Source organism: Pan paniscus, chromosome 4, assembly GCF_029289425.2.
Source record: "Pan paniscus chromosome 4, NHGRI_mPanPan1-v2.0_pri, whole genome shotgun sequence".
Lineage (NCBI taxonomy): Eukaryota > Metazoa > Chordata > Mammalia > Primates > Hominidae > Pan > Pan paniscus.
In genome coordinates, this window is record NC_073253.2 from 174,115,602 (window position 1) to 174,138,921 (window position 23,320).

The window sequence follows — 23,320 nt, forward strand, 5'->3', positions numbered from 1 at the left end:
CTCTTAATAATAATAATAATAATAAAAACCATGCTCATCATATTGAATTTAAAAAATTCAGTAAAGTACAAAGAAGAAAATGAAAATTAATTAGCCTACTGCCCACAGAGAAATCCTGTTCACATTTGATGTGTTCCTTCCAGTCTTTTTGGTAAATATATTTGTACACCAAATTGAGATCATACGGAAAACTGAGATCCTGCTTTTCAAACAACAAACAACTTTAGACTGTAACCATCTCCCAATGCCATTAAACATGTTTCGAGAATGCAATTTTGTGGCAGCCTAATACTCTACCACATAGGTTTATCATTACTTAACTAGACCACTATTATTGGACAATATAGGTTGTTTGCTGTTGTTCACATGAGAGATAATGCCATGACCCTTGTCTTGTTCCTAAAACTGGGCCCACAGCTGGGATCACTGCTTTGGAACAGAGTTGTAGAAATGAATGTCTGGGGTCACAGAAATGAATGTTTGGGGGCAAACATCAAGAACATTTTAAAGGCCAAATGCGGTGGCTCGCGCCCCATAACCCCAGCACTTTGGGAGGCCGAGGCGGATCACCTGAGGTCAGGAGTTCAAGACCAGCCTGGCCAACCTGGTGAAACCCCATCTCTACTAAAAATACAAAAAATTAGCTGGGTGTTGTGGCAGGCGCCTGTAATCCCAGCTACTTGGGAGGCTGAGGCAGGAGAATCACTTGAACCCAGGTGGCAGAGGTTGCAGTGAGCTGAGGTCGCGCCACTGCACTCCAGCCTGGGCAACAGAGCAAGACTCCATCTCAAAAAAAAAAAAAGAAAAAAAGAAAAAAAGAACATTTTTAAGGGCAGTGATAAATATTGCTACATTTCCTTGGAATATCTGTACTCATACTCAAAGTGTGCCTGCTTCATTCACCCAGCCATAAATCCCTCTTCATCTTAACAGGGTTGATGCTTTATAAATGGTGTATTATTTATTTCTTTAACAGTAGAGTTAGATATTTTTCGATATGGGCTTTCTCTTAGCCACTTGGATTTTTTTCTTTGTTTCCTTCCATTGCCAATTTTGTTTCCTTATGATTTAGAGGAGGTTTTATATATTAAGATATATTTGTCACATTGCAAATGTTTTTCCTGCTTGTCATTTGCCTTTTCATTGTGTTTGTTGACAGAAGTTTTGTATTATACTTATCCAAATATATCCATATTCCCTTTTACAATTCCTTCAATTGGATTTATGCTTAGAAAGCTCTTGACAACCAATATTTTCTTCTTGATTTGTGTGATTTAAATAGTTGAATGTGGTATTGGCTTATATTTGTCATATGATAATTTAATTTCCTATTTATTAAATTTATGTTATATATTTATTTATAACACAATAAGCATTCTGTGTTTATCACGGTAGGTTATTTGTAAGAGGGGTATTTTCAACTATTTTATTCAACTGAACTGTCTATGAAAGTTTATGCGCATATGGCACTATTTTAATTATCTTCACTTTACAAGATGTTTGGAGGAAGTCTCTTCCTTGCTTGGGTTCCGCAGGTGTCTCGGCCATTCGTGACCGTTCATGTTCCTTTGGAGGAAGTCTCTTCCTTGCTTGGGTTCCACAGCTGTCTCAGCCATCCTTGAGCATTCATGTTCCTTTGGAGGAAGTCTCTTCCTTGCTTGGGTTCCGCAGCTGTCTCGGCCATTCTTGAACGTTCATGTTCCTTTGGAGGAAGTCTCTTCCTTGCTTGGGTTCCGCAGCTGTCTCGGCCATCCTTGAGCGTTCATGCTCCTTTGGAGGAAGTCTCTTCCTTGCTTGGGTTCCGCAGCTGTCTCGGCCATTCTTGAGCGTTCATGTTCCTTTGGAGGAAGTCTCTTCCTTGCTTGGGTTCCGCAGCTGTCTCAGCCATTCTTGACCATTCATGTTCCTTTGGAGGAAGTCTCTTCCTTGCTTGGGTTCCGCAGCTGTCTCGGCCATCCTTGAGCGTTCATGTTCCTTTGGAGGAAGTCTCTTACTTGCTTGGGTTCCGCAGCTGTCTCAGCCATTCTTGACCGTTCATGTTCCTAGATGGTGCTTAGAATCACTTCATAACATTTCCAACTATGAATCTGGGAAAGGCCAACCTCTCGATTATACCCAGCTTCCCATGAGGACAGCATTTGTGTCTTCATTTGTCATCATTTTCTTCCTATCATTAATCAGGTACAGTTTCCTTCCAATGGGTCCATTGTCTCGTCAGGACTATTCCAGGTATTCTACATTTTTGGTTACTACCATAATGGAAATTTTCTCTCCCTGTTTTCCCCACTACCAAGGCTGTTGCTTTCGGTTCACACAGAAGCTACTGATTTTTTAAACAATGGTCTGATATTTGGCCACATCACCAGACTCCTCTCCTAACTCTACAAGTTGTACCATGGATTATTTTAGGTTTTCCTGACACATGATTAACAGCAAACAATGAGAATTTGTCTCTGCTCTTTTCCAATACTAGTTTCATGTCACATACAAGTATCTAGGATTTTCAGAACCACAGTAACTAGTTTATGGGTCTTTTTTGTTTGTTTCCAAGACTATCTCCAGGGCAGTGCTCCCCAGAGCAGGTTCAGCAGGCTGTGGATCTGCTGAGCAAGAAGCTTCCGTGGAGAAAGTTTTCAGAGACCACCTGTACTGCTCGGACTCTCGGAGGTGCACCATGCACAACTCCACAGGAAAGTCTCCGGGAAATTTCACCCCCAGGAATGCCCATTTTCCTTTGTTTGACCAGCATTTTCCAGACTTCTTTGACCTTGGGACCCCTCTATAGTCCTCTGTAACATCTACTCATATCCTAAGAATTCGCTGTGCAGAACACTTTTAGGGAAATGTGCTTCTTTTTCCGCCTTTAAATACAATCTTGGTTGTCCTGTTGCCCTCTGTTACTAGTTTTCTGGGGATCTGGAAAAGGAGGAGTGCCCTGTGAGGGGCTACGGGGCCATCACGCCCTTGCCCTGCCAGAGGCTTCAACACTGGAGCCCTGAGGCCTCTCTCCCAGGCTCCCCCTAGGCAGCAAGCTCCTCATGCCTGCAGTTGCTTCTGCTACCCCCAGCTCCAGACCCCGCAGGGCTCCAGACCCACATCCACATCTTCTTGGCCTCCTTCGCTGGGATGGCACCAGGTACCTCTAACTGCACATCTCAGCTGACCTCTTCAGCTTCCCTCCTGTGCTCCCCAATCTCAGGGGTTGACACCATCATCTACCCAGCTGAGTGTCTCTCCGCCTTCACCCCCCTAGTGCCACATCCTCTCAAAGTGGCCTCCTCTGTCCTCCTGTCTGTATCCCTGGACCCAGGCCTGGTCCCAGTCCAGCTGCCAGCATCCCCCATTTGATGGCAGTGACTGTCTCCTAAGCCACTGCTCCCACCTGCCCCTTCTGCACACAGGAGCCAGTGATCTTCTTAGAAATGCACATGGGATCGTGTCACTCTGCTTAAAGCTGCCCTCATGGGCAAGCCAAACCCCTTGGCGGGAGACGCAGGTCTGCTCTGCTCCTTGCGATCGGCTCCTTCCGATGTCTTTGGCATTGGGTCTGCTGTTCCTGTCCCTGTGCTCATCCCTCTGGGTTCAGCTGTCCTCCCTCCCCTCCCAGCCTATGAACTCAGAGCATCTCTATGCTGGTGACTTCACTGGACCATCTTCAGGTGTGGGTGGAAAGGTCACTTCCTCCCGTTGCTTTTCCTGACCTTGTAAGGAAAGACTGCCTGCCCCGCGTCTCCTCCATCCAGCCCTGAGCCCTGGTACAATTGTTTCCTTGTCTAGATGTGCCTTCTGGAAGCGGTCCCCTGAGGACAGGGACTATGCCAGTGAATATTCCCAGCACAGCACTTCCCACACAGAAGCCCTTCAAACAGTATTTGTTAGAGGATGAGTTTTGTCATTTGGAAACTGATGTGATGAACTGTATGAATAGATTTCCTGATATTAAACAATCTCCACATTCCTAGGATAAGCCCTAGATGATCACGGTAGAAGTTTCTCTTTATACATTATTCAATTAAACTCTTAATGCCTTGGGATTTTTACTTCTATTTTTAGAAGTGAGACAGGTCTGTACTTTGTCCTGACGGGCTACCTTTGGCATCTTTGGGTATAAGGGTCCCATTGACTACGAAAGACACATTGGGTAGATTTCAGAATACATGAGTTTACAGGGTATTGTATTAGTCTTGCCTGATAAATGCTTGCAAATGAGGATGAATGCACTGGCAAAACTTTGGAAAAGGTGAGGAACTTGAGTTCCCTCCATGGTTATGGGACTTATGGCATATTCTCCATTTTTTGGAGTCAGCTTTGAAATATTCACATCCCAGGAAATCCTCAATTTCCCCAGGATCTCCATGTCCCTGGCATAGAGATCCTCAAATTCTCACCTTCAGGGTTTGACTCTCTTCTGCAAATGTTCTGACTGTGATCACATACTCCTTCTACCTACCTGAGGCAGTTAAGGAAAAAAAGAAAAAGAAAAAGAAAAGGCTTAGGGTCGGGACAATTTAGCATAGAGCCTGCTAAGGAGTAGTTAATAAAGGAGGCTTTATTCCATCAAGTACTCAAGACTGGGAAAGAGCAGACACTTTTCAGGCCAAATAAGATCCAAAGCTTTGCCAGCACTGGTAAGCAATTAACCCTAGTCAATTACAAAATTCTTCTTTTTAAACAATATAGGAGCAACCTGGGGGGGACATGCAAGCTGCCACCTGGCACCCAGACCAATCAATGGGATAATCTTTTCTCCCCTTTCTAGCCCCAGGACCAGGAGTTTCCCATTTTTGGAAACTTCCAAAAGAGGATATAACTCTGTCCATCTCTCATGCCAAAGGCTTGAGAATTCCTAAAACACCAGAGGATCCTGGCCAGGAAGGGACAGGCTGGAAAGACCCGGCTTGGGGAAGGCCGGAACAGGGAACTCCACGGGAGGCAGGCAGACAGCCACATGGGATAGTCCAAAGACCCCCGCCCTGCCCCGCTCCCGCCTGTGAATGGAGAGCTGGAACTGGATTGCTGGGCTGGGGCCCACCCCCAGGCTCTGCATCTGTGTGGTCCAAAGCCCACTGCCACAAACCTGGGATAGAGGGCTCAGCGAGCCTCTCTCTGCCCTCCTAGCCAGCATTCACTGGCAGAGGATGCCCTGCACATCCCTCCTCCACTGATCATCCCTGGACCTCCAAAGTGGCCGGCTGCAGAGAGCCTCCCAACAGCTTCCTAGTGGGCAGATGGCCCTGCATGCTTTCCTTTCTGCCAGGAGAAGCATCTTGTTGTAGTCACATTACATATACTCTTTCTGATCTTTTAGTTTGTGCCTTCTCTCTTTTTTTCTAGATTAAATAGGTCAGAGGGTTGCTTTTTCCAAAGCTCTCTTCTTCATTGATTCTACGTGTTTCTTCCATTTTCTAATTTATTGATTTCTGCTTTTTCTGAACTATTTCCTTATTTTTGCTTTCCTTAAGTTTTTGGTTTTGTTGCTGTTGAAATTCATTCAAATGTACTGAGTTGAAGGCAGGGCTAATGTGTGTCAAACATATCACCCAAGGAAGAAGCTTTTGGAAAACATCTGTGAATTTGCCTCTGAATACAGCTTTAACCACATTCCAAAAGATTTGACAGTAGTGCTCTTGTTTTTATTAGTGTTCCAAATAGTCTGTACTGCAGTCCTAATATTCTCTTTCCTTGCTCTGTTACCCAGGCTGGAGTGCAGTGGTGTGATCTCAGTTCACTGCAACCTCTGCCTCCCGGGTTCAAGCAATTCGCCCACCTCAGCCTCCCAAGTAGTTGGGACTACAGGCACATGCCACCACACCTGGCTAATTTTTGTATTTTTTTGGTAGAGACAGGGTTTTACCACGTTAGCTAGGCTGGTCTCAAACTCCTGACCTCAAGTGATCTACCCACCTTGGCCTCCCAAAGTGCTAGGATTACAGGTGTGAGCGACCGTGCCTGGCCCCTAGTAGGTTTTTTTTTTTAATGTTTTCAAATGAATTGGATTTTTTTAGGTTTATAAATTCTGCTGACCCCACCCCTAGTTTTAGGCATTTCATCAGCGAACATGGACAAAATCGTTTTAGCTGTATAAAATTCACAATATTTTCTTTATGACCCAAAACACTTCTGTAATTTTTAAGTGTTCTATGATTCCTCGAAAAGAAGGTTCATCTTTCTTTTTTTCTGTAGGGCAAGGGAAACAGTGACATAACTACTAATTTAGCTTTACTCATTGTGTCATTCAAAAATTCTATGCCTTATTAGCATCTAATCTGTGAAAGGCTTTTAAAAGTGTATTAGAGACTCTCATAGTTAGGTTTTTGCCAATTTCCCCTTTGTTCCAAGGATTTGCTTTGGGATGTTTTGTGTTCTCTTGGGGTACACGAAGGCCTGCAACTGGCATCCGCCCTGTGGGTGCCTTCGGTCACTGTAGAATGAGGTGCTTGGTGGGTGTAGGGAAGTGGCCCCAAATCTACTTAGTATTCCTGGGATCCCTTCTGCCACCGGAGTCCTTTGTCATCATTTTTACATCGTGTGCCTTATAAGTTGTATGCAGTTTGATTTTATTTTTTGAGACTGAGATTCTCTTTGAACAGAGTTCAACTTTTATATAATTATCTGATGCGTTTGATCCTATTATGATTTGATTTTCTATGCACAGTCAGACCACAGGCTCGAATTCTGCTGTCTGGGTGAGAAGCCTGACTCCTCGGGTGCTGGATGGCCCTGGCTGCTTACCTGGGCATGACACTAAGTCACATTAAGCCTCGGTGTTCTTATCTGTGAAATGGGCAGAGTCACAGCGTGCGCCCCTCCATCTGCCCTGTAGATTAAGGGCACTCATCCGTACAATGTGCTTCCCACACAGCTGGTACAGGCACTTTGCAGTCTACACGGGCCGTACCGTGGGGCTCCCCTCTTCCTCTATCTCTGTCTGCACAGCATCCTGTGTTTCCATCCCAGGTCACTGACCCTGGCGGCTACACACCCATGCACATTGCCAGGAAAGGGCGTCCCAGGTTTGGCTGCAAGAGGAAGTGGGACGGGCAAGAGGGCCCAGCTGGGACAGCAGCCGAGGCCAGAGGAGAGGAGGCCACAGATTTAATACGGGGGCAGAAGTCCAAGGGAGGGTCGTGTTAACCACGTGTTTCTGATGCTTTGACATCCGAGCCTTGCTGACTCTGGAGGGGCTGCCCCGCTGAGTGGTAACCAATGTTTAGAGACAGGAAACAACTCATCTATGAGCACATTTTTCAGATACAAACCAACCAATCCAGCACCCATGTCCCCAGCCACCTCCTTTATCAGACTTCACACTCTGAGCCACTATCCCCCTGCCCTCGTTACCCAGAAAACTAACTCAGGACCGCTCCACTCCCCAGAGCCCACTGGAATTATTCAAACTGGCCAACCTTAAGCCAGCTCACCCTGTCCCCATCGGTCCTTCCTGCAGAAACAACACGGACTCAGGCTGCTGTTTACCCAACTCCCTCTGCCTCCTGACCACCCCTGGTGCCTCCCTGTGTGGCCCCCGTGGCTTGGTATGTCTCTTCCTCTTGGGATCTGGGAGTAACAGACTCTTTTCAGTGAACAATAGTAATGGCCACATTTTAAAACAAGGGGTGAAAGGGAGCAGGGATCTTGTTTCTTACAGGAACCTCAGGGGAGCCAGGGAGAGGCAGGGTGGTTCTGGCAAACGCACACACTCTCCAAGGAGGCCCATGCCTCGCTCCCAGGCCCCTCACTCCGAGGAGGTAGAGGCAGGCCCGGCTGGCCGCAGCGCACTCACCTTTCCATGGCTCAGGAGGATGATCCGCACCAGGACCACGTTGATGTGGGCACCCAAGGACTCGTCATGGTAGATTTCATTGACCTGAAAGAAACAGGGAGGCATCAGCGGGAACCACAGGCCCTAGGACTGGCTCTGGCTCTGCCAGTGGGATGACCCCCACCTGCTCCTTCCTCTTCCCATGCTTTCCACCCAGGCGCCACCATCAACTAGGAGCCACCTTGTGACCCCTCCCTCATTGCCCCCTGCCCTCTGCCTCTCCAGGCTGCCACCACCATCTGCTGGGATCACGGTAGCCCCTTCCTGAGCAACCCCACCCACCAGCCCAGGGATTCCTCACCTGGGGCCTGAGCATGGAACGTGGGCAGGGAAAGCAGCCCTACGCTTGCTGTAGCCTCCAGCTGAAACACAACCTTCCCTTCAACAGTGAACGTGGGTGATGGACCCCCGCGGCACAGGCAGGGCTGGGACCGGCCCTGGCAGAAGTCACTCCAAGCTATAGCTGGTGGGTGTGGGGGTTACCTACCTGCATCGCTACTTGGAAATGGGGGCGGTTCTACGCCCACCACCAGGTATAATGTTTTAACGTGTTAATAAAAAGCTCATATTACTGCATCCCCAACGTGCTCTCCCTGTTCTGTTTTGATGGCTGGAGCTCCTGCAGTCGCCGTCTCTGTATTTATCACAATCATATTCTTACACGTGTTTCATTCTTCGCATTTAAAACCATTATTCTGAGCAGGTGCCAATGGGCTTCAGCAGATGTCAAAGGGACCCGTGGCACAAAAACAGGGGGGTGAACTCCCCTTCTACAGAACACAGCCAGCAAGACCCTCCAGAAACATAGGTCAGGTTATCCCGGGCTCGAGGCTGTCAGGGGCTTCCTTCGCATGAGCCCCCACCCTCCAGCTTCCCACCGCACACACCCGGGGCCCTCCCTAGCGCAGCCCCCTTCCTGTCACCTCCTTTGTTGGTTGACCAAACCCTACTCCTCCTCGAGGCCAGCTCAGCAGTCACTTCCCCCGGAAGGCCCCCCGCAGGCCTGAGCCGCCCCTCATCAAGCACAAGGTATGTTATTCCTGGAGCCCTCTGTGTGCCCCTGTGGGCTGGGCAGCCACCTGCATCTCCCTGCTTGCACGCCCAGGGCCAGGCTAAGCAGCACCTGGCAGGGACTCAGGGATACCCGCTGAAAGGCTGAAGCCATTGGCACCATCAGGAAGTGGAGAAACAGGGACTGGCCATGTGCAGACCGAGCCCAGGGGCTGCTGACAGCTCCGGACATGGCCAAGACATACTTCCCGGAGCCTGCTGCCACGTCAGGCCAGCACACACTCCCTGCACTCCAATCTGTAGAGCCTGCATCTGAGCAACAGTGATTGCTACCTCAAAACAGTGGGAAGGCACCTCAGGAAACCCGAGGGTTCACAAGGAGAATGACATCATGATGGATGGGTGGACAGGCATATAGGGCGTGCAAGACGAGGATCCCGAGGCCCGCTGGCATCGGTGCTGGGAACAAAGATGGCACCGATCGTGGGGCAGAGTTCATGAGCATGTGGACCCTGCTGAGGGTACCATCCAGCCCAAACGCAGCTCCTCCCGGCAACTGATGCCCAGCAAATCTACATCTGATTGTAAATGGGCTCCCCACAACTCCCACCTCTCTTTCCTATAGGCAAGGGACAACTCGTCAGACCCACGGGAGCGTGGCTGGTCACCGTGGCTCCGGGCTGTAGGCGTCTGGGGAGGGTGGGTCAGCAACCCCTGTAGGCGCTGAGGGTTATCCTCTAGACCCCCAGTGACCCATCTCGCCCCTGTGGCTGACAAGGTAGAGCTCCGAGGAGGGCACCCAGGTCCCCAGGAAGCCTTGCCATTTGGTCATCGCCCTCCGTTTCCTCTGTAAAATGAGGATCGCAGTCCCCCCATCACAAAGCTGTTGTGGGGATGAAACTGCCATGCAGGTGCAATGGAATGCTGCTTGTGCAAACAACGAAACGGTTTTTCATTGCTGGTAAACCATAGTGCCCTGCAGCTCCCTGTGAGGTCCTGGGGGTAGGGTATGCACCCCTAAACCACAGAAGTCCTTGCCCAGCTTTGAGGGTCAGACTAGATTGTTTAGTCCACGCTGGCACAGTAGCCTTAAAAGCCAGTTTTTCTTAAGAGAGAAGGGGTTTCTGTAATTGTCCACAGTATTGCTTTCTCTATCACGACAAAGCTTGGCCAGCTTGGCTCACGGAATCTGACCGAGGGAAGGTCCCACTGCAGCTGCAGGGAGCAGAATAGAAGAGAGGAGAAAGGCCAGGGATGAGGGGCCAGGCTTCTTCTCATTCCCAACCCCAACCTCAACCTCACAGGTCATACAGAACAGTCCTGACATCTGAGAAGGAAGGAAATGTGAAAGAGCTTGATCCTGGCTGCTGCCTGGGACCTGAGAGGGGACAGGTTCCTAGCAGTAGGAGTGGCTTCCAGGGCCCAACTGGTGGCCCAGCCTGCTCAGGCCTGAGAGGGTGGCCCAGCTCCCAGCTGTGTGTAGCAGATGCCAGGGTCCCCTGCACCCCAGGGACACATGGGCAAGATAGTTGGGGACTGGCTTGCAGGTTTACCTGGCTCTAGGGGGCACCACCAGGCTTCAGGGCAAGCCCAGGGGGCACTGGCCTACAAGAGAGGAGGGCAGGCCTGCTTGCAAGGCTACTGCAGAGAGGACTCATCCGTACTGCCCCCCACCAGTCCTCTGCCTGCAAATGGGGCTTTGGGGAGGTAATTAGGGGTAGATGAGTTCATGGGGGTGGGACCCTCATGATAGGGTTAGTGTCCTATAGGAACAGACACCAGAGAGCCTGCATCCTCTCTCTCTGCCATGGGAGGACCCAGCAAGAAGGTGGCTGTCTGCAAACCAGGAAGAGAATCCTCACTGGGGAATGACCCAGCTGGCAACATGATCTTGAAATTCCCAGTCTTCAGAACTGTGGGAAATGAATTCCTGTGATTTAAACCCCTGGGTCTATGGCATTTTGTTATACCAGCCCAAGCGGAATGAGACAAAGGCTTTATGGGGAAGAGACTGAGCCACCTCCCACAGGCCAGACTGCAGCCTTCCTTCTATCCTGGGGCTGAGTGCCCGAGATGAGGGCAGCACCAGATATAGGAACGAAAGAAAGCCCCGGCCAGGCGCAGTGGCTCACGCCTGCAATCCCAGCACTTTGGGAGGCCAAGGCGGTAGATCACCTGAAGTCAGAAGTTCAAGACCAGCCTGGCCAACACGGTGAAACCCTCTCTCTACTAAAAATACAAAATTAGCCAGGCATGGTGGTGAGCGCTTGTAATCCCCGCTGCTCAGGAGGCTGAGGCAGGAGAATCACTTGAACCCAGGAGGCGGAGGTTGCAGTGAGCCAAGATTGCATCATTGCACTCCAGCCTGGGAGACAGAGCAAGACTCTGTCTAAAACAAAAAAAAAAAGAATGAAAGAAAGTTGCATTTTTCCCCACGTTTGAGCCTAAGCGTGTAAATGTTGACCTCACCATCCACACAGACCCTCAGCACAGCCACGGGCCCCTCACAGGCTCTCAATGGGACTTCTCAAACTAAACCGACCCTGGCCTCTTGTGCAGCCCCCCACACCCTGGGACCCAGAATGGCCTGGGCGAGCCTGACCTGGTCTCTCCTTCCCCACTGGGCTGAGGCTGGCACCCAGCAGACCCAGCAGAACCACTGCCTCACCACGAATTGTGGCTCTGAGTAGATCAGAGCCAGCCCTCCTGCCAGGAGGCGGAGAGAGACACTCAGATGCTACGAGACCAGCTCCAGGATCACCGGCCTCGAGGGAAAGGCAGGGAACCAGAGGACATATTAGTGGGAATCTGCCCACTGGGGCCTGGAAGGACGTGGCATGTCATGAGACCTGAGAAACAGAACAGGGTAGCTCAGCAAAGTGGGGATGGCGCTCCTGGCAGAGGAGGCAGCCCATGCAAACCTCCCGGGGTTGGAAGCAGCAAGGCACCTTCCAAGCACAGAGGGGATGCGGAAGGGATGCCCCAGCAGAGGAGGTGGGAGGGGAGCACTGAGGCCAGACCACGAAGTCAGGAGAAGGATTCCAAATCCTCTCTAAGAGCAGTGGGAGGACATGGAGGAAGGATGATGGCGGGGCATTTAAGCTTACTCCAGGTGCCTTACGGAAAGTAGACGGAAGGGGTCAAGATGTGGGAATGTGGGGTTCAGCTTTGGGGATGAGTGCAGAGAAGGGACGGATGTGAGGGATGATGTGGATTGGAATGGGGGTCATCTGCCCCGCCTGAGCAGGGAGAGGCTGGGGCTCTGGAAGGGCATTCCGGCGGCTCCCACAGGGCGGAGGGAGGAGATGCGGGGCTGGCCCTCTCCTGGCTCCTGGCCAGGCCCTGCCCCTCAGGACACAAGATCTTCCCGCTCTCCTAGCCCTACCCCTGGGGCCGAAGGTGGCAGCTCTCATCTCAAGAAGGAATCTTGTGTCCTTCTGAACACTGAGCAGATCTAATCCTGCTCCCTGATTTGGGACAGGAGGTGACCAACCACTCCAAAAGCCCCGCCGCTGGGCATGGAACTCCCTGGGATAGACCGTCAGCCTCACATTCTGCTTGGAGGTGGGGTCGAGGCAGCTGAGCCCTGGGGTGTCAGGCTGCTAGGCGTAGGCCCCTGGCTGGGAAGCTCCACTGTGGGCTGTCCGCCAGCAGCCAGCTCCCACCTCCTGCGCTGGGTGCCCTGACCCTGGCCTCTGGAAGCCTCAGATGGTTCGGAGATGAACTGGGGCTCCCTGGGCTGCTGAGGAGCTAGAGAGGGCATGCCTGCAAATGCTCCCAGCAGGTAGCCAGGGAGGAGGAGGCCAGGCCGCAGCCAAGGCCCCCTCAGCCTGCCCTCCCTGGTAGCCTTCAACTGTGGTGCGCTCTCCCTGATCCTCTCCCCAGGAAACCTCTGTCCCTTCCTCCCTTCCACACCAGCACAGCACATAGTGCCCCAGGCATGCCTACTCTCTGGGAGGCAGGCCTGAGCAAGGCCGTGGTGGGGCTTGCGATGGCCTCCTGGCTCCTCTGGGTGGCTGCTGGGCCTGGGATCCTGCTCCGGAGCCCTCAACTTGGCCCCCTCCCAGGCCAGGTCTCAGCAGCCCCTCCCAGCAGTCAGGAACCCCATGGGGCACTGTGGCCCAGAGACCACTGACCACTGGCCTGGGTGGTTCTCCTGCCCCTGCGTGTGCTGTGGCAAAGTCCAGCCCACAGTCCGGGGCTGGGCTCCTTCTGCTGTCCGGCCTCTCAGTCCCTGTAGGTTAATATGATGCATCAGGAACAGACATGGGGGGCAGGCAGGGTTTGTGGGGCATGTGAGAAGCAGGGGCGCTCCACAGTGTCCTTGTCCTCCGTGGGCCTGAGGAGTGAGCCCCGTCCTGCCCCCTCTACCATCCCAGGGCTCTACCTGCTTTTCAGGAGGCTGCAAAATTGCCAAAATTTCCTGCCCAGCCCTGGCCAGAGGCCTGCAGGGCCCACCTGGACATGGGAACCACTGGGAGTAATCAGTGTAATTCCCGACAAAACACTGGCGTCCTCAGTAAGGACACAGCGGCAACATTTCTGCAGAGCAGAGAGTCGACTGATGTGGCAAAAAGAGCAACTGAAGACAGAAGGCGACCTCCACATGCCTGCCTCCTGCACATCCCCCTCCTCCCCTGGCCCCACCCACTTTCTCTGCCAGACAGGAGACAGGCGGTAGGGCTCCCCAACGGTCCCCCTCGTGTCCTCCCCACCCCCCCACCCACACACAGCATTCTTCACTACGATCACCATGCGGAATAGATCTCACCTTCCCCTTCCGCTGTCTAAAACCCTCAACGGCTCTCCAGTGCCTTCGGAAGCAGGGCCCAGCCCCTCGCCTGGCATTCGGAGCCCTCTCCACGCTGGCCCTGGCTGGCTTCTCCATGCGTCACTTCAGATACCTCCCCACATGGCACCCTTGCTCCTGACAGCCCAGCCAGCCTTCCCCAGAGCCGGCTGCCCTCTCCTGCTGCCTGTGCTTTGGTTCAGGCCTGGAATCCTCACTCTCCCTGTGCAGCCCCTCAATTCTTTAGATGTCTCAAGAGCATTTGAAAAAAAAGACTCATCCTAAAAAATATATCGCAAAGGAAAGAGGCAGTGACCGCCTTGCTTAAACCCTTCCTACCCCAAGGCATGAGACCGCAGTTCCTGGCGTGACCTCCACGCCAGGAGGGTCTGGCCCTGCTGTGTCTTCTCGGGCTGCCCTGGCCCTGCTCCCTGTGCTCCAGCGGCTAGCCCGGCTGCTCCTTGCACAGGGAGCCTGTCTCCACCTCAGGAACTTTGGACTTGCCGTGCAACTGCTCCCAGCAGTGTCTAGCCCATAGTAGGTGCTCAGTAAACATTTGCTGAATGAATGGAGTGAATCACTTTGAAGATATGGAATAACAGGAAATAGGCAAAATGTATGACCCAGCGTAGGCCTGTGACCCCTCTCATGGGGAGGCCCCCAGCTAAGGGCCTCCCCTCCCCTCCCCCTAGCAGCCCTGGGGGCCTCCTCCGCATCCACCCTACCCAAGGCCTGCGTGTGCTGGGGAGAAGCAGCTCTCCTTTCCCAGGTTGCAGGGGGAGGGGAAGCCCAGGGACAATGTCCTTGAGTACTGTCTGAGAAATTGATCCTGGAATCTTTAAACCTTAGGGGGAAATGTTCAAAGCCGCAGCCATCTCTGTGCAGAGAGAGGCCAAGGGCTCTCTTGTTTGGGGAAACACACTGTAATGCGCCTTTTGCTTATGCAAAGACGCAGCCAAGTTTCTGTTCTGGAATAGACAATGAGGAAGGAGCGGCTCTGCATGGCAATGTAAAGTTTGCCTCACTGGTGGCAGAGTTCCACCTGGGGGATGGTGCGCCCTGGGAGGTGGCCTGCGGCTGCTGGGCAGAGGTGACTTTGTCCTCTGCCAAGGTAGGGGAGGGGTGCAGAAAGGGGGTAACTGGTGCAGGCTCCCTACTGGGGAGGCCTACTGGCCTGCCAGCCACAGAGGAGACAGGCAGGGGCCCTGGAACAGCGGCCACCCCAACCTTCAGGAAAGTTCCCATATCCTTCGCTCAGCTGAGCTTTGGGCCACCAGAGGCAGCCTATGGCCCACCTGGCAAAACCATGTCCAGGAGCAAGCTAGGCCTGAAAAGTCTGTCAGAGGCCTGGGGGAGGGGGGCCTGCTGCTCTGTGGCTTCTCTGGGACCCCCTGCAATAAGTGAGGAGAAGGCTGTTCTCTGTGTGCCCCTTCAGAGGCCAGGCTTGGACCACCAGGGTGGAGGCAGAGAAGAGAGTGCAGCCAGGAGCGGGGGAGATAAGTCTGCTGGCCTCCGGGGAGGAAGAGTTTAGGCATTGCATGGTGCCTAAACGGGGCTGCCAGAGCCTGGGCTTATCATGAGAATAAACGTTCCCATTGCAGATCTGCTTCACCCTCAGCTCCTCAGCAAATGCTTCAGAGGGAATGCTAGAAGAAACATGACTCTTGCTCAAAATATCAAACTATCATGAAACGGAAATGGCCAGGATCAGAATTACTAGGCTCAGTTCATACATCAAAAAGTGAGGTGGTCAGAGTCCCCTCCTTCAATACCCAGTGCAGGAACACTCTGTCCAAGGCCACCCCCTCACTCCTCAGGCGACGTCTCCTGTGCCTGTCCACACTCTGCTGATACCTCTGCAGATGCCTCAGGGTGGGGACGGGGCTGCTCCACCTCCAGGCCAGCTCATCAATGCACAGAGCCCAGCAGAGGCTCAAGAGATGTACTGCACCCCTCAGTGTGGCACTCCAGCAGGCACGTTGAGAAGACAGGTCGCATTACAAAGCTTCCCGGGTTTGTACTAACAATGGCAAGAGGCTGCCCCTCCCCCTCTCCTGAATTTGGGGGGTTAGCAGAGTGTGGGGGGGATATTCCCACTCTGAGGTCAGATTGCATGGGTGCCAGCATGGGCTCTGCCACAATCCTGCTGCGTGACTTGGGGCCAGTTACTTAACCTGTCTGGGCCTGAGTTTCTTTATCTATAAAATGGAGATAATAATAGTCCCTGTGTCTCAGGGTTGTTTCAGGTTGAAGCAACAATGAAAGTTATCACATGCGTCCATGTGAAGAGATCACCAAACAGGCTTTGTGTGAGCAATAAAGCTTTTTAATCACCTGGGTGCAGGTGGGCTGAGTCCAAAAAGAGAGTCAGCAAAGGGTGGTGGGATTACCATTAGTTCATATAGGTTTGGGATAGATGGTGGAGTTAGGAGCAATTTTTTTTTTTTTTTTTTTTTGAGACGGAGTGTCTCTCTGTTGCCCAGGTTGGAGTGCAGTGGCGTGATCTCGGCTCACTGCAAGCTCCACCTCCCAGGTTCATGCCATTCTCTTGCCTCAGCCTCCCGAGTAGCTGGGACTACAGGCGTCCGCCACTGCGCCTGGCTTTTTTTTTTTTTTTTTGTATTTTTAGTACAGAAGGGGTTTCACAATGTTAGCCAGGATGGTCTTGATCTCCTGACCTCATGATCCGCCCGCCTCGGCCTCCCAAAGTGCTGGGATTACAGGCGTGAGCCACTGCGCCCGGCCAGGAGCAATTTTTTGTGGGCTGGGGACGGATTTTACAAAGTACATTCTCAAGGGCGGAAGAATATTACAAAATATCTTCTTAAGGTGGGGGGGGGGACAATATTACAAAGTATCTTCTTAAGGATGGAGGTGGGGAAGAATATTACAAAGTATCTTCTTAAGTTGGGGGAGAGAATATTACAAAGTATCTTCTCAAGGGTGGGGAGGGTGTATCATACAAAGTACATTCACAAGGGCGGGGCCAGGGAGGGGGGGAGGTGGCAATATCACAAAGTACATTACCCCAAGGGAGGAGAGGGTGTATTGTCACAAAGTCAATTGATTGATCAGCTAGGGTGGGGCAGGAACAGATCACAATGGTGGAATGCCATCAGTTAAGGCAGGAACTAGCTATTTTCGCTTCTTTTGTGGATCTTCAGTTGTTTCAGGCCATCTGGATGTATATGTGCAGGTCACAGGGGATATGATGGCTTAGCTTGGGCTCAGAGGCCTGACATTCCTGTCTTCTTATATTAATAAGAAAAACAAAACGAAATAGTGGTGAAGTGTTGGGGTGGTGAAAATTTTTGGGGGTGATATGGAGAGATAATGGGTGATGCTTCTCAGGGCTGCTTCGAGCAGGATTAGGGGCAGCATGGAAACCTAGAGTGGGAGAGATTAAGCTGAAGGAAGATTTTGGGGTAACAGGTGATATTGTGGGGTTGTTAGAAGGAGCATTTGTCGTATAGAATGATTGGTGATGGCCTGGATGCAGTTTTGTATGAATTGAGAAACTAAACGGAAGACACAGGGTCCAAATAAAAGGAGACAAACAGGTATTAAAGGACTAAGAATTGGGAGGACCCAGGACATCCAATTAGAGAGTGCCCAAGGGGGTTCAGCATAATTATTTGCTTGGTTGGCGAGTTTTTGGGCTCTATCCTTGAGTTTATGTTGTCATACACCAGGCCAGACTGATTTAGGTAAAAACAACACCCAGGTGATTCAAAAGCTTTATTGCTCACACAAAGCCTGTTAGTGGTCTCTTCACGCGGACTTGCGTGACAAAAGTGAAATCCCCAGCACCTAGTACAGGCTGAATGAAACTGTCATCAAATTACAGGAGGGTCCAACAGCCCAAGCTGTTTCCCTGGGACCCCATGCACAGAATGGTCCACCTGGGCTTCGCCCTTACACCCACCCTGGCTCTCCTCCTGGCCATCACCATCGGGAGAGGTCTGAGTGAACAGCTTGCACATGCCCCTGTGTTTTCCAGAGCTGGAGGGGCTGCTGTGCCCAGGCACATCCGCGAGTGTGACCCAGCCCTGGAGCTCTCCCCGCTGGCTGCGTCGCCTTTGGGGAAACAACAGCCATGCCACCACTTAGGGACTGACCTTCCCACTCGCTGACCAGATGCCTCATCAGAAAGGGAAATGCTGCAGAACGGGGAAGGACCAGTGCTGCTGAGGCTGCAGGACGCAGAAGGACACGGCCGAGGCCTCAGGCCAGAGCCCAGTGTCCCCCAGGGGCCTCTCGGCCGCTGCGAGCCACTGACAGGGAAAGGCCGAGAAAAGTCAGGGATTCTGATTCTTGCTAGCAGTGGCTGCAGGACGGCCCTGCCTCCCTGGAACTCTGCTGAGCTTGTCGGCTGTCCCTGGCCACAGAGCCCTGGGGGGCTCAGTGAGGAGTTTCCTTTCAAAGAGGGGCCCCAAGTGGCCAGGCCTCGTGCCACCCCCGGCCCTGGCATCCCCCCCACACGCCCGTCTCAGAGGCTGTGCGGCCCGGCCCATCCCGTGACTGAGCTCGGTCACCTGGGTCCGTTTGAGCACCACCATGTAATTTGAGAACAACGCATTTTTATTCCCCCGCACATCATATTCTGCTGCTGCTCTGTCACCAGTGTGACCTAAGGAAAGAGGGAAGGAAAATGCCGCTCTGGGAGGAGAGAGCTGTGGCATCAGGGGACAGGAACGGTGTGGGGGAGGGGGCAGCAAGCAGCTGCCGGGGTGGGGGGCGGGCTGCTGAGCCCACACCAGGCTTGGAGCCAGAGCCCTATCCCTACCGCTGCCCCCCCTTAGGGTGAGATGCAGATAGTCCCCGGGGTTCTGGGCGCCACTTCCCACTGAGATGAGACCCTCTGCTGAGGGTGGAGTCCAACCCACATGGTGGCCAGGCAGGTGGTTAGAACTGAGAGGGATCTCATGTTAATGAATGGGCCTCAGGCAGCACATGGATGCCCCTCGCTCCAGAGGGGTGTGTGTGGGATGCAGCAGCTCCTGCTGGCGAGGGCCAGGGCGTGGGTAGCTGGCACTGGCTGGCAGAGGCTGTAGAGTGGACACCCATCAAGGCATAGGGCTTGGACTGGGCAGGGGTCCAGCATGCCTAAGTGGCCCAGGCATCAGACCCGACCACCTCAGAGCAAAACTGAGGAGGACTCAGGCCAGCCTCCCTACTCCCCAGGCATCCATGCATGATGAGGAAGAAGGGAGAGGCCCTGGCAGAGCAGGTATGAACCCCTCAGAGACTGAGAAGGCATGACAGAGGGCTGCAGGCCATCACCTTGCACTGTGCCCCTCGACCTGGGCAGGGGCCCCCAAGGCACTCAGAGCGCAGGGCAAGAGTAAGGTGAAGGCTGCAAGAAGGGTCCTGCATTACAAGCTCACGGCAAGGGTCGTCTGCTGCCAGCGTATCCCTCCCTGAAAGCGCAGTCATGCAGGGTGCTTTCCAACACCCACAGCAGATGTTCCAGTGCCTCTTGGGCTTGGTGGGAAATGGCTTTGCCCTTCTGTGCAGCAGGTCACAATCCCCCTGCACCACCAGAGTCTGTTTATGTGGCTTAGCTCCCTTGCCAGACTCTGGCAGATGGGAAGATAGATGAAATCCTGCCCACCGCTACACGGGAAACCCAGAACCAAAGGAAGAGGGGCTGAATTATTGGAAGCGCAAGTGTCCGTGATCACTTCTGCTCAGGCTCAGAAGGGCCAGCATGGGCAGCCCCCAGGCCAGGCTCCCTGCCAGGCGCAGGTGGGAGGTCTTGCAAGCTGCAGCCGGGTTTCCTTCCTCCTGTCTGGCTGCAGGGAAGTTTCCCTTGCTCTGAAGTTTCCTCACTCTGTGAACATTCCCACGGGGCACCCTATGCTGCCTCGGGTGCTGTCCCATCCTGGTAACTTCCTGGCACCATCGTGATCTCCAGTCACCTTCGTTTGTTAGCTGTCTGTCCGTCTCCACTAGACAGGGACTGTTCTGCATCCTTGCTGATGCATCCTGGGTGCCCAGTACTCCCGTGTTTCCCCAGGCTTCAGGACGAAGGCCAAGCTCAGCTGCACACGCCTTCTCCCACCCCAGCGGGCTCCCAGGGTGGCCGAGGGCTGGCACCTCTTTTGCACAAGCGGCTCCTCTGTGTGGAATGATGCCCTCCCACTTTCCACTTGGGAAACACCAACTCTGTGACCAAAACCAGCTCAAGGATCACCCCACTGTGACTATCTCCACGACCAGGTGGAGACAGCTGACCGTCTCCTTTGGCTGCCAAGGCCCTATCCTTGCTGTGCCAAGGCAAGCAGGTGGCCCCCATGAGAAAAAAGCTTGTCCAGGACGGGAGCTGGCTGGGGCTCTTCCCAGACATCATGGGCCGAGTGAACAACTGCTCGCCTCACTGGTCGGCTCTGATCTTCTCCGCCTATGCCGAGTACTTCCCCGCGTGCGATATCTTTCCCTTCCCACACCCTGCGAGTGAGTGTTATCCCCGCTGTGCCAGTGAGGAAGCCGAGGCACAGAGAGATTGAGAGGCTCACATAAGTGGGCATGGGAGTCAGTACAGAGGCTCTGGGGAGCAATTTGGCAAACCTGCTGCAACTAGAAACTGTATCCCGGGACCTGGCCATTCAGACGTCAGCATGGACGATGGAGACACAGACTCTGCCATAGAAGCGAAGGCATAAGGGCACCCAGCCACCACGAGTTCCACACCCACAGATAGAGTTCATTTTTATGGGAGTCTCTGAGATCACAGTCGCTTTATGGGAATTCATTTAGTCACTTATTCATTCAAAAGAGATTTACTGAGCACCTACTACGTGCCAGGCCTTTTCCAGGTACTCAGTGAAAAATCAGGTGGGCAGACCCTCTCTGGGTCCGATACAAAGTCACCTTTGTGGGAGTCCCTAACCCTGCTGAGACACACCACCAAGGAGACCCCTGGACTGGGGAGGAAGACCCAGGATTGCTTGACTGCAACTCAGCTCCAGGGGCAGCCTGGGAGGGGCCTCAGGGAGTGAGAGCCCCTGCCAGGTCAGCCCGACAGCCCGGCGCGGCACATCATCGCCTCTGTTCTTGTGGTTCAGCTGTCACCTCCTTGCTGGAGCCTGCACAAGACAAGCTCCGAGGCTGCCTCAAGCTGTCAGCCGGGTGTGTGGATGGCTGGCCCTCCTCGTCCACAGGGACTCTAACTCCCATTCTGACAACCATCAGTTCCCCGCGGGAGGCCAAGGACAGGATGCTGGGAGGCTTCCACATCAGCTATCAGGAGGTCTGCGGAGGAGGGAGGAGGGAGGAGGTGGGGAGATGTCCACTGGTGGGGAGGGTGCTGCACATTTCAGGAGGAAGCAGAGGTGAGATCCACCCACAAGACCCCCGTTCGAGTGTTCCCCACCTGCTCACCATCACCGGTCTGTCGGCCTCCCCAGCCCTGCTGGCACATGTGCTCCCTGCAGTCTGGATCCCGTGCTCACCACGACATCCCCAGCACCTAGGGCTGCTCTATCTGGGTGCACTAAGGGAGTGAGGGGGCAGGCGGGCGGGCCTCAGAACAGCAGGACACAGGAGATCTACGCGGAAGCCAAGGCAAAGCAAGAGGCAGAGCGGATGGCCTGCGGGGAGAGGCGGGTGTGGCCGGGGGACTCCAAATGCTGTGGGGAGGTCAGTGAGGCCTGAGATGAGAGCCCGCGGAGCATGCTAGGGGATTTGGGAGCTCTCGATCTTCAGGCCAGACAGTAGGGGAGGACCAGCACAGGGGCCACCTTCCCACAGGTATGTGACTCCATCTGCCGTGCTCTGGCCATGTCTCTCTGAGTCTCAGTGACCTGATGCAGGCAAGGGAACCTCACAGGGCCACTGGGGCAAGGTAGTGAGGTCACAGGCGTGCCTCCTTGCACAGGGCCAGCATGTGCAAAACCAGCAAATGTGAGTTCCCCTCCTCAGGTGGGGAAAGCATAAGCCCCAAACCTCCTGAGAGAGAGGAGTCTATCTCTGTAGACCACAAATCAACCTCGCTGCCGCTCTCCAAGCCCCACAAACTCCAGCAGGGCCCAATCTGCGCACTGCGATTCACGATGCGGCCAGGCCTTTGCACGCGCTGTGCCACCACCAGGAGCCCTCATTAGAGGCAACTGCGGTGGCCCTTGTCCGAGGAGCCTTCCCTGACCAGCCGCCCCAGGCACCCTTCCCTGATGAACCAAGGTGTAATCACGTGTCCTGATCCTGCTCCCCATACTCCTGTGCTCTGAGCTCCCCCAGTGCAGGGATGCGGAGGCCAGGAGTCCAGGGATGCGGAGGCCAGGAGTCCAGGGATGCGGAGGCCAGGAGTCCAGGGAGTGCCCAACATGACTGAGGACAGCTCTCAACCTCAGCATGCTCCTCCCACACCCGTGCTCTGCTGAGCACTTTCCTGATGTTCAACTCGAGTGATGCTCCCAACAGCCCCGGGAGTTGGCACTGACCAGCACAGGGCGCAGCAGGACAGGCAGTCGCCTCCTTCCTTCTAGGCTGGAAAGAACACTCAGGCCACCCACACACCAGACTTGTCCTGCAGCCGTGTTCTGCTTCACCTGTGCAGTGTGGCTTCTTAATTTCAATTTGTGGCCCACATTGAAAAATACTTAGATTTCCCATAAAAATTAGATTTCCAGCTCCTCATGGAAGAGCGAGCTGGCAGCAGTGGTCTGCTTATTCCCACAGAAACACAAGTGAGTGGAACCACAAGGAGCTCTGCAGGGGGGCGTGGCCTCTCCGGTCGCCCGAGTCCCCACCACTCCCAACAGCCTTCAGTCACCTGGGCCCCTCGGGCCTGGCTGTGAGCACGTGAGGGCACTGCCCTCTTCTGAGCCTTGCGTGCAGCCTCGCACACACCACTGGCCCTCACGGCTGTGTCTCCTGGTGGCACACAGGGCCAGGCTGTAAGGCCAGCGGGACAAGCGTGAGGAACAGAAACAGTGCCAGCCACACCCCCAGGGCCACAGCACCACTAGCAGACCCTGAACCCTGCTTGCCTCCCCCTACTTAAGGGACCCATGTTTCGTGTCCAGTTTCAGAGATGTTTTTCTCTTTCCCAGGAACCAGAGCCAGAGACTCGTGAACTATGACTTGGGGCGACGCCTTCCGCCTGGCTGGTTTGCATCTCTGCGGCCAGTTTACGAGATTTCCACCACGACCAGCTGAAAACATTCCTGTCCGACCACTGCCTTCCCCACCGCCACCATGCGGTCTCAACACTCGTGAAAGTTGGTGAGAAATTGAGCCCATATGCCTTCGGATTGTTTGCAAACCCTGGCAAGGCTTTGGTAAGTCCAGGCCAATTTCTGGATTAAATTAGAAATGAAAAGACGAAAAATATCTGAATCCTGGCATAGAGAGAAATCATTCATTCAAAAAAAACGGTTGTAGAACATACTGTACAGAGAATGTTCTCGTGCTGGGAGGGGTCAAAGGTTATAGCCTCGACTGAAGGCGCAGAAGATCCCTGGATTCCACGTTCTCCATAGGCCTAGGAGCGTGTCTGCCCTCAGCAGAAGAGATGCGTTGGGGGCTCAGGCATTCTCCCAGAACATAAGCAGTTAACACAGCTGGGAGAGACTATTCTGCATGCCCGGAAACCTGCTCCTCCTGCTCTGCCGTTCTACAGCGGTTAAGAGCAGTTCATTCTATCCTTTAAAAAGAATCCCCGAAGTAGCCTCACAGGTCCTTTGAGCTGATAAGGC

The 23,320-nt window shown here is 53.4% G+C and overlaps 1 protein-coding gene across 2 annotated transcripts in view; it reads right to left on the reverse strand.

Annotated features, from left to right (window-relative positions):
- Nucleotides 1–23,320, reverse strand: part of ADAMTS2 (ADAM metallopeptidase with thrombospondin type 1 motif 2) — a 241,549-nt gene that overhangs the window by 67,922 nt on the left and 150,307 nt on the right. For both annotated transcript variants that reach the window (XM_034961169.3, XM_055112897.2), the window contains exon 5: nucleotides 7,784–7,867. In XM_034961169.3, the coding sequence (XP_034817060.1) occupies nucleotides 7,784–7,867 (84 nt within the window). The remainder of the gene's footprint in view (nucleotides 1–7,783; nucleotides 7,868–23,320) is intronic.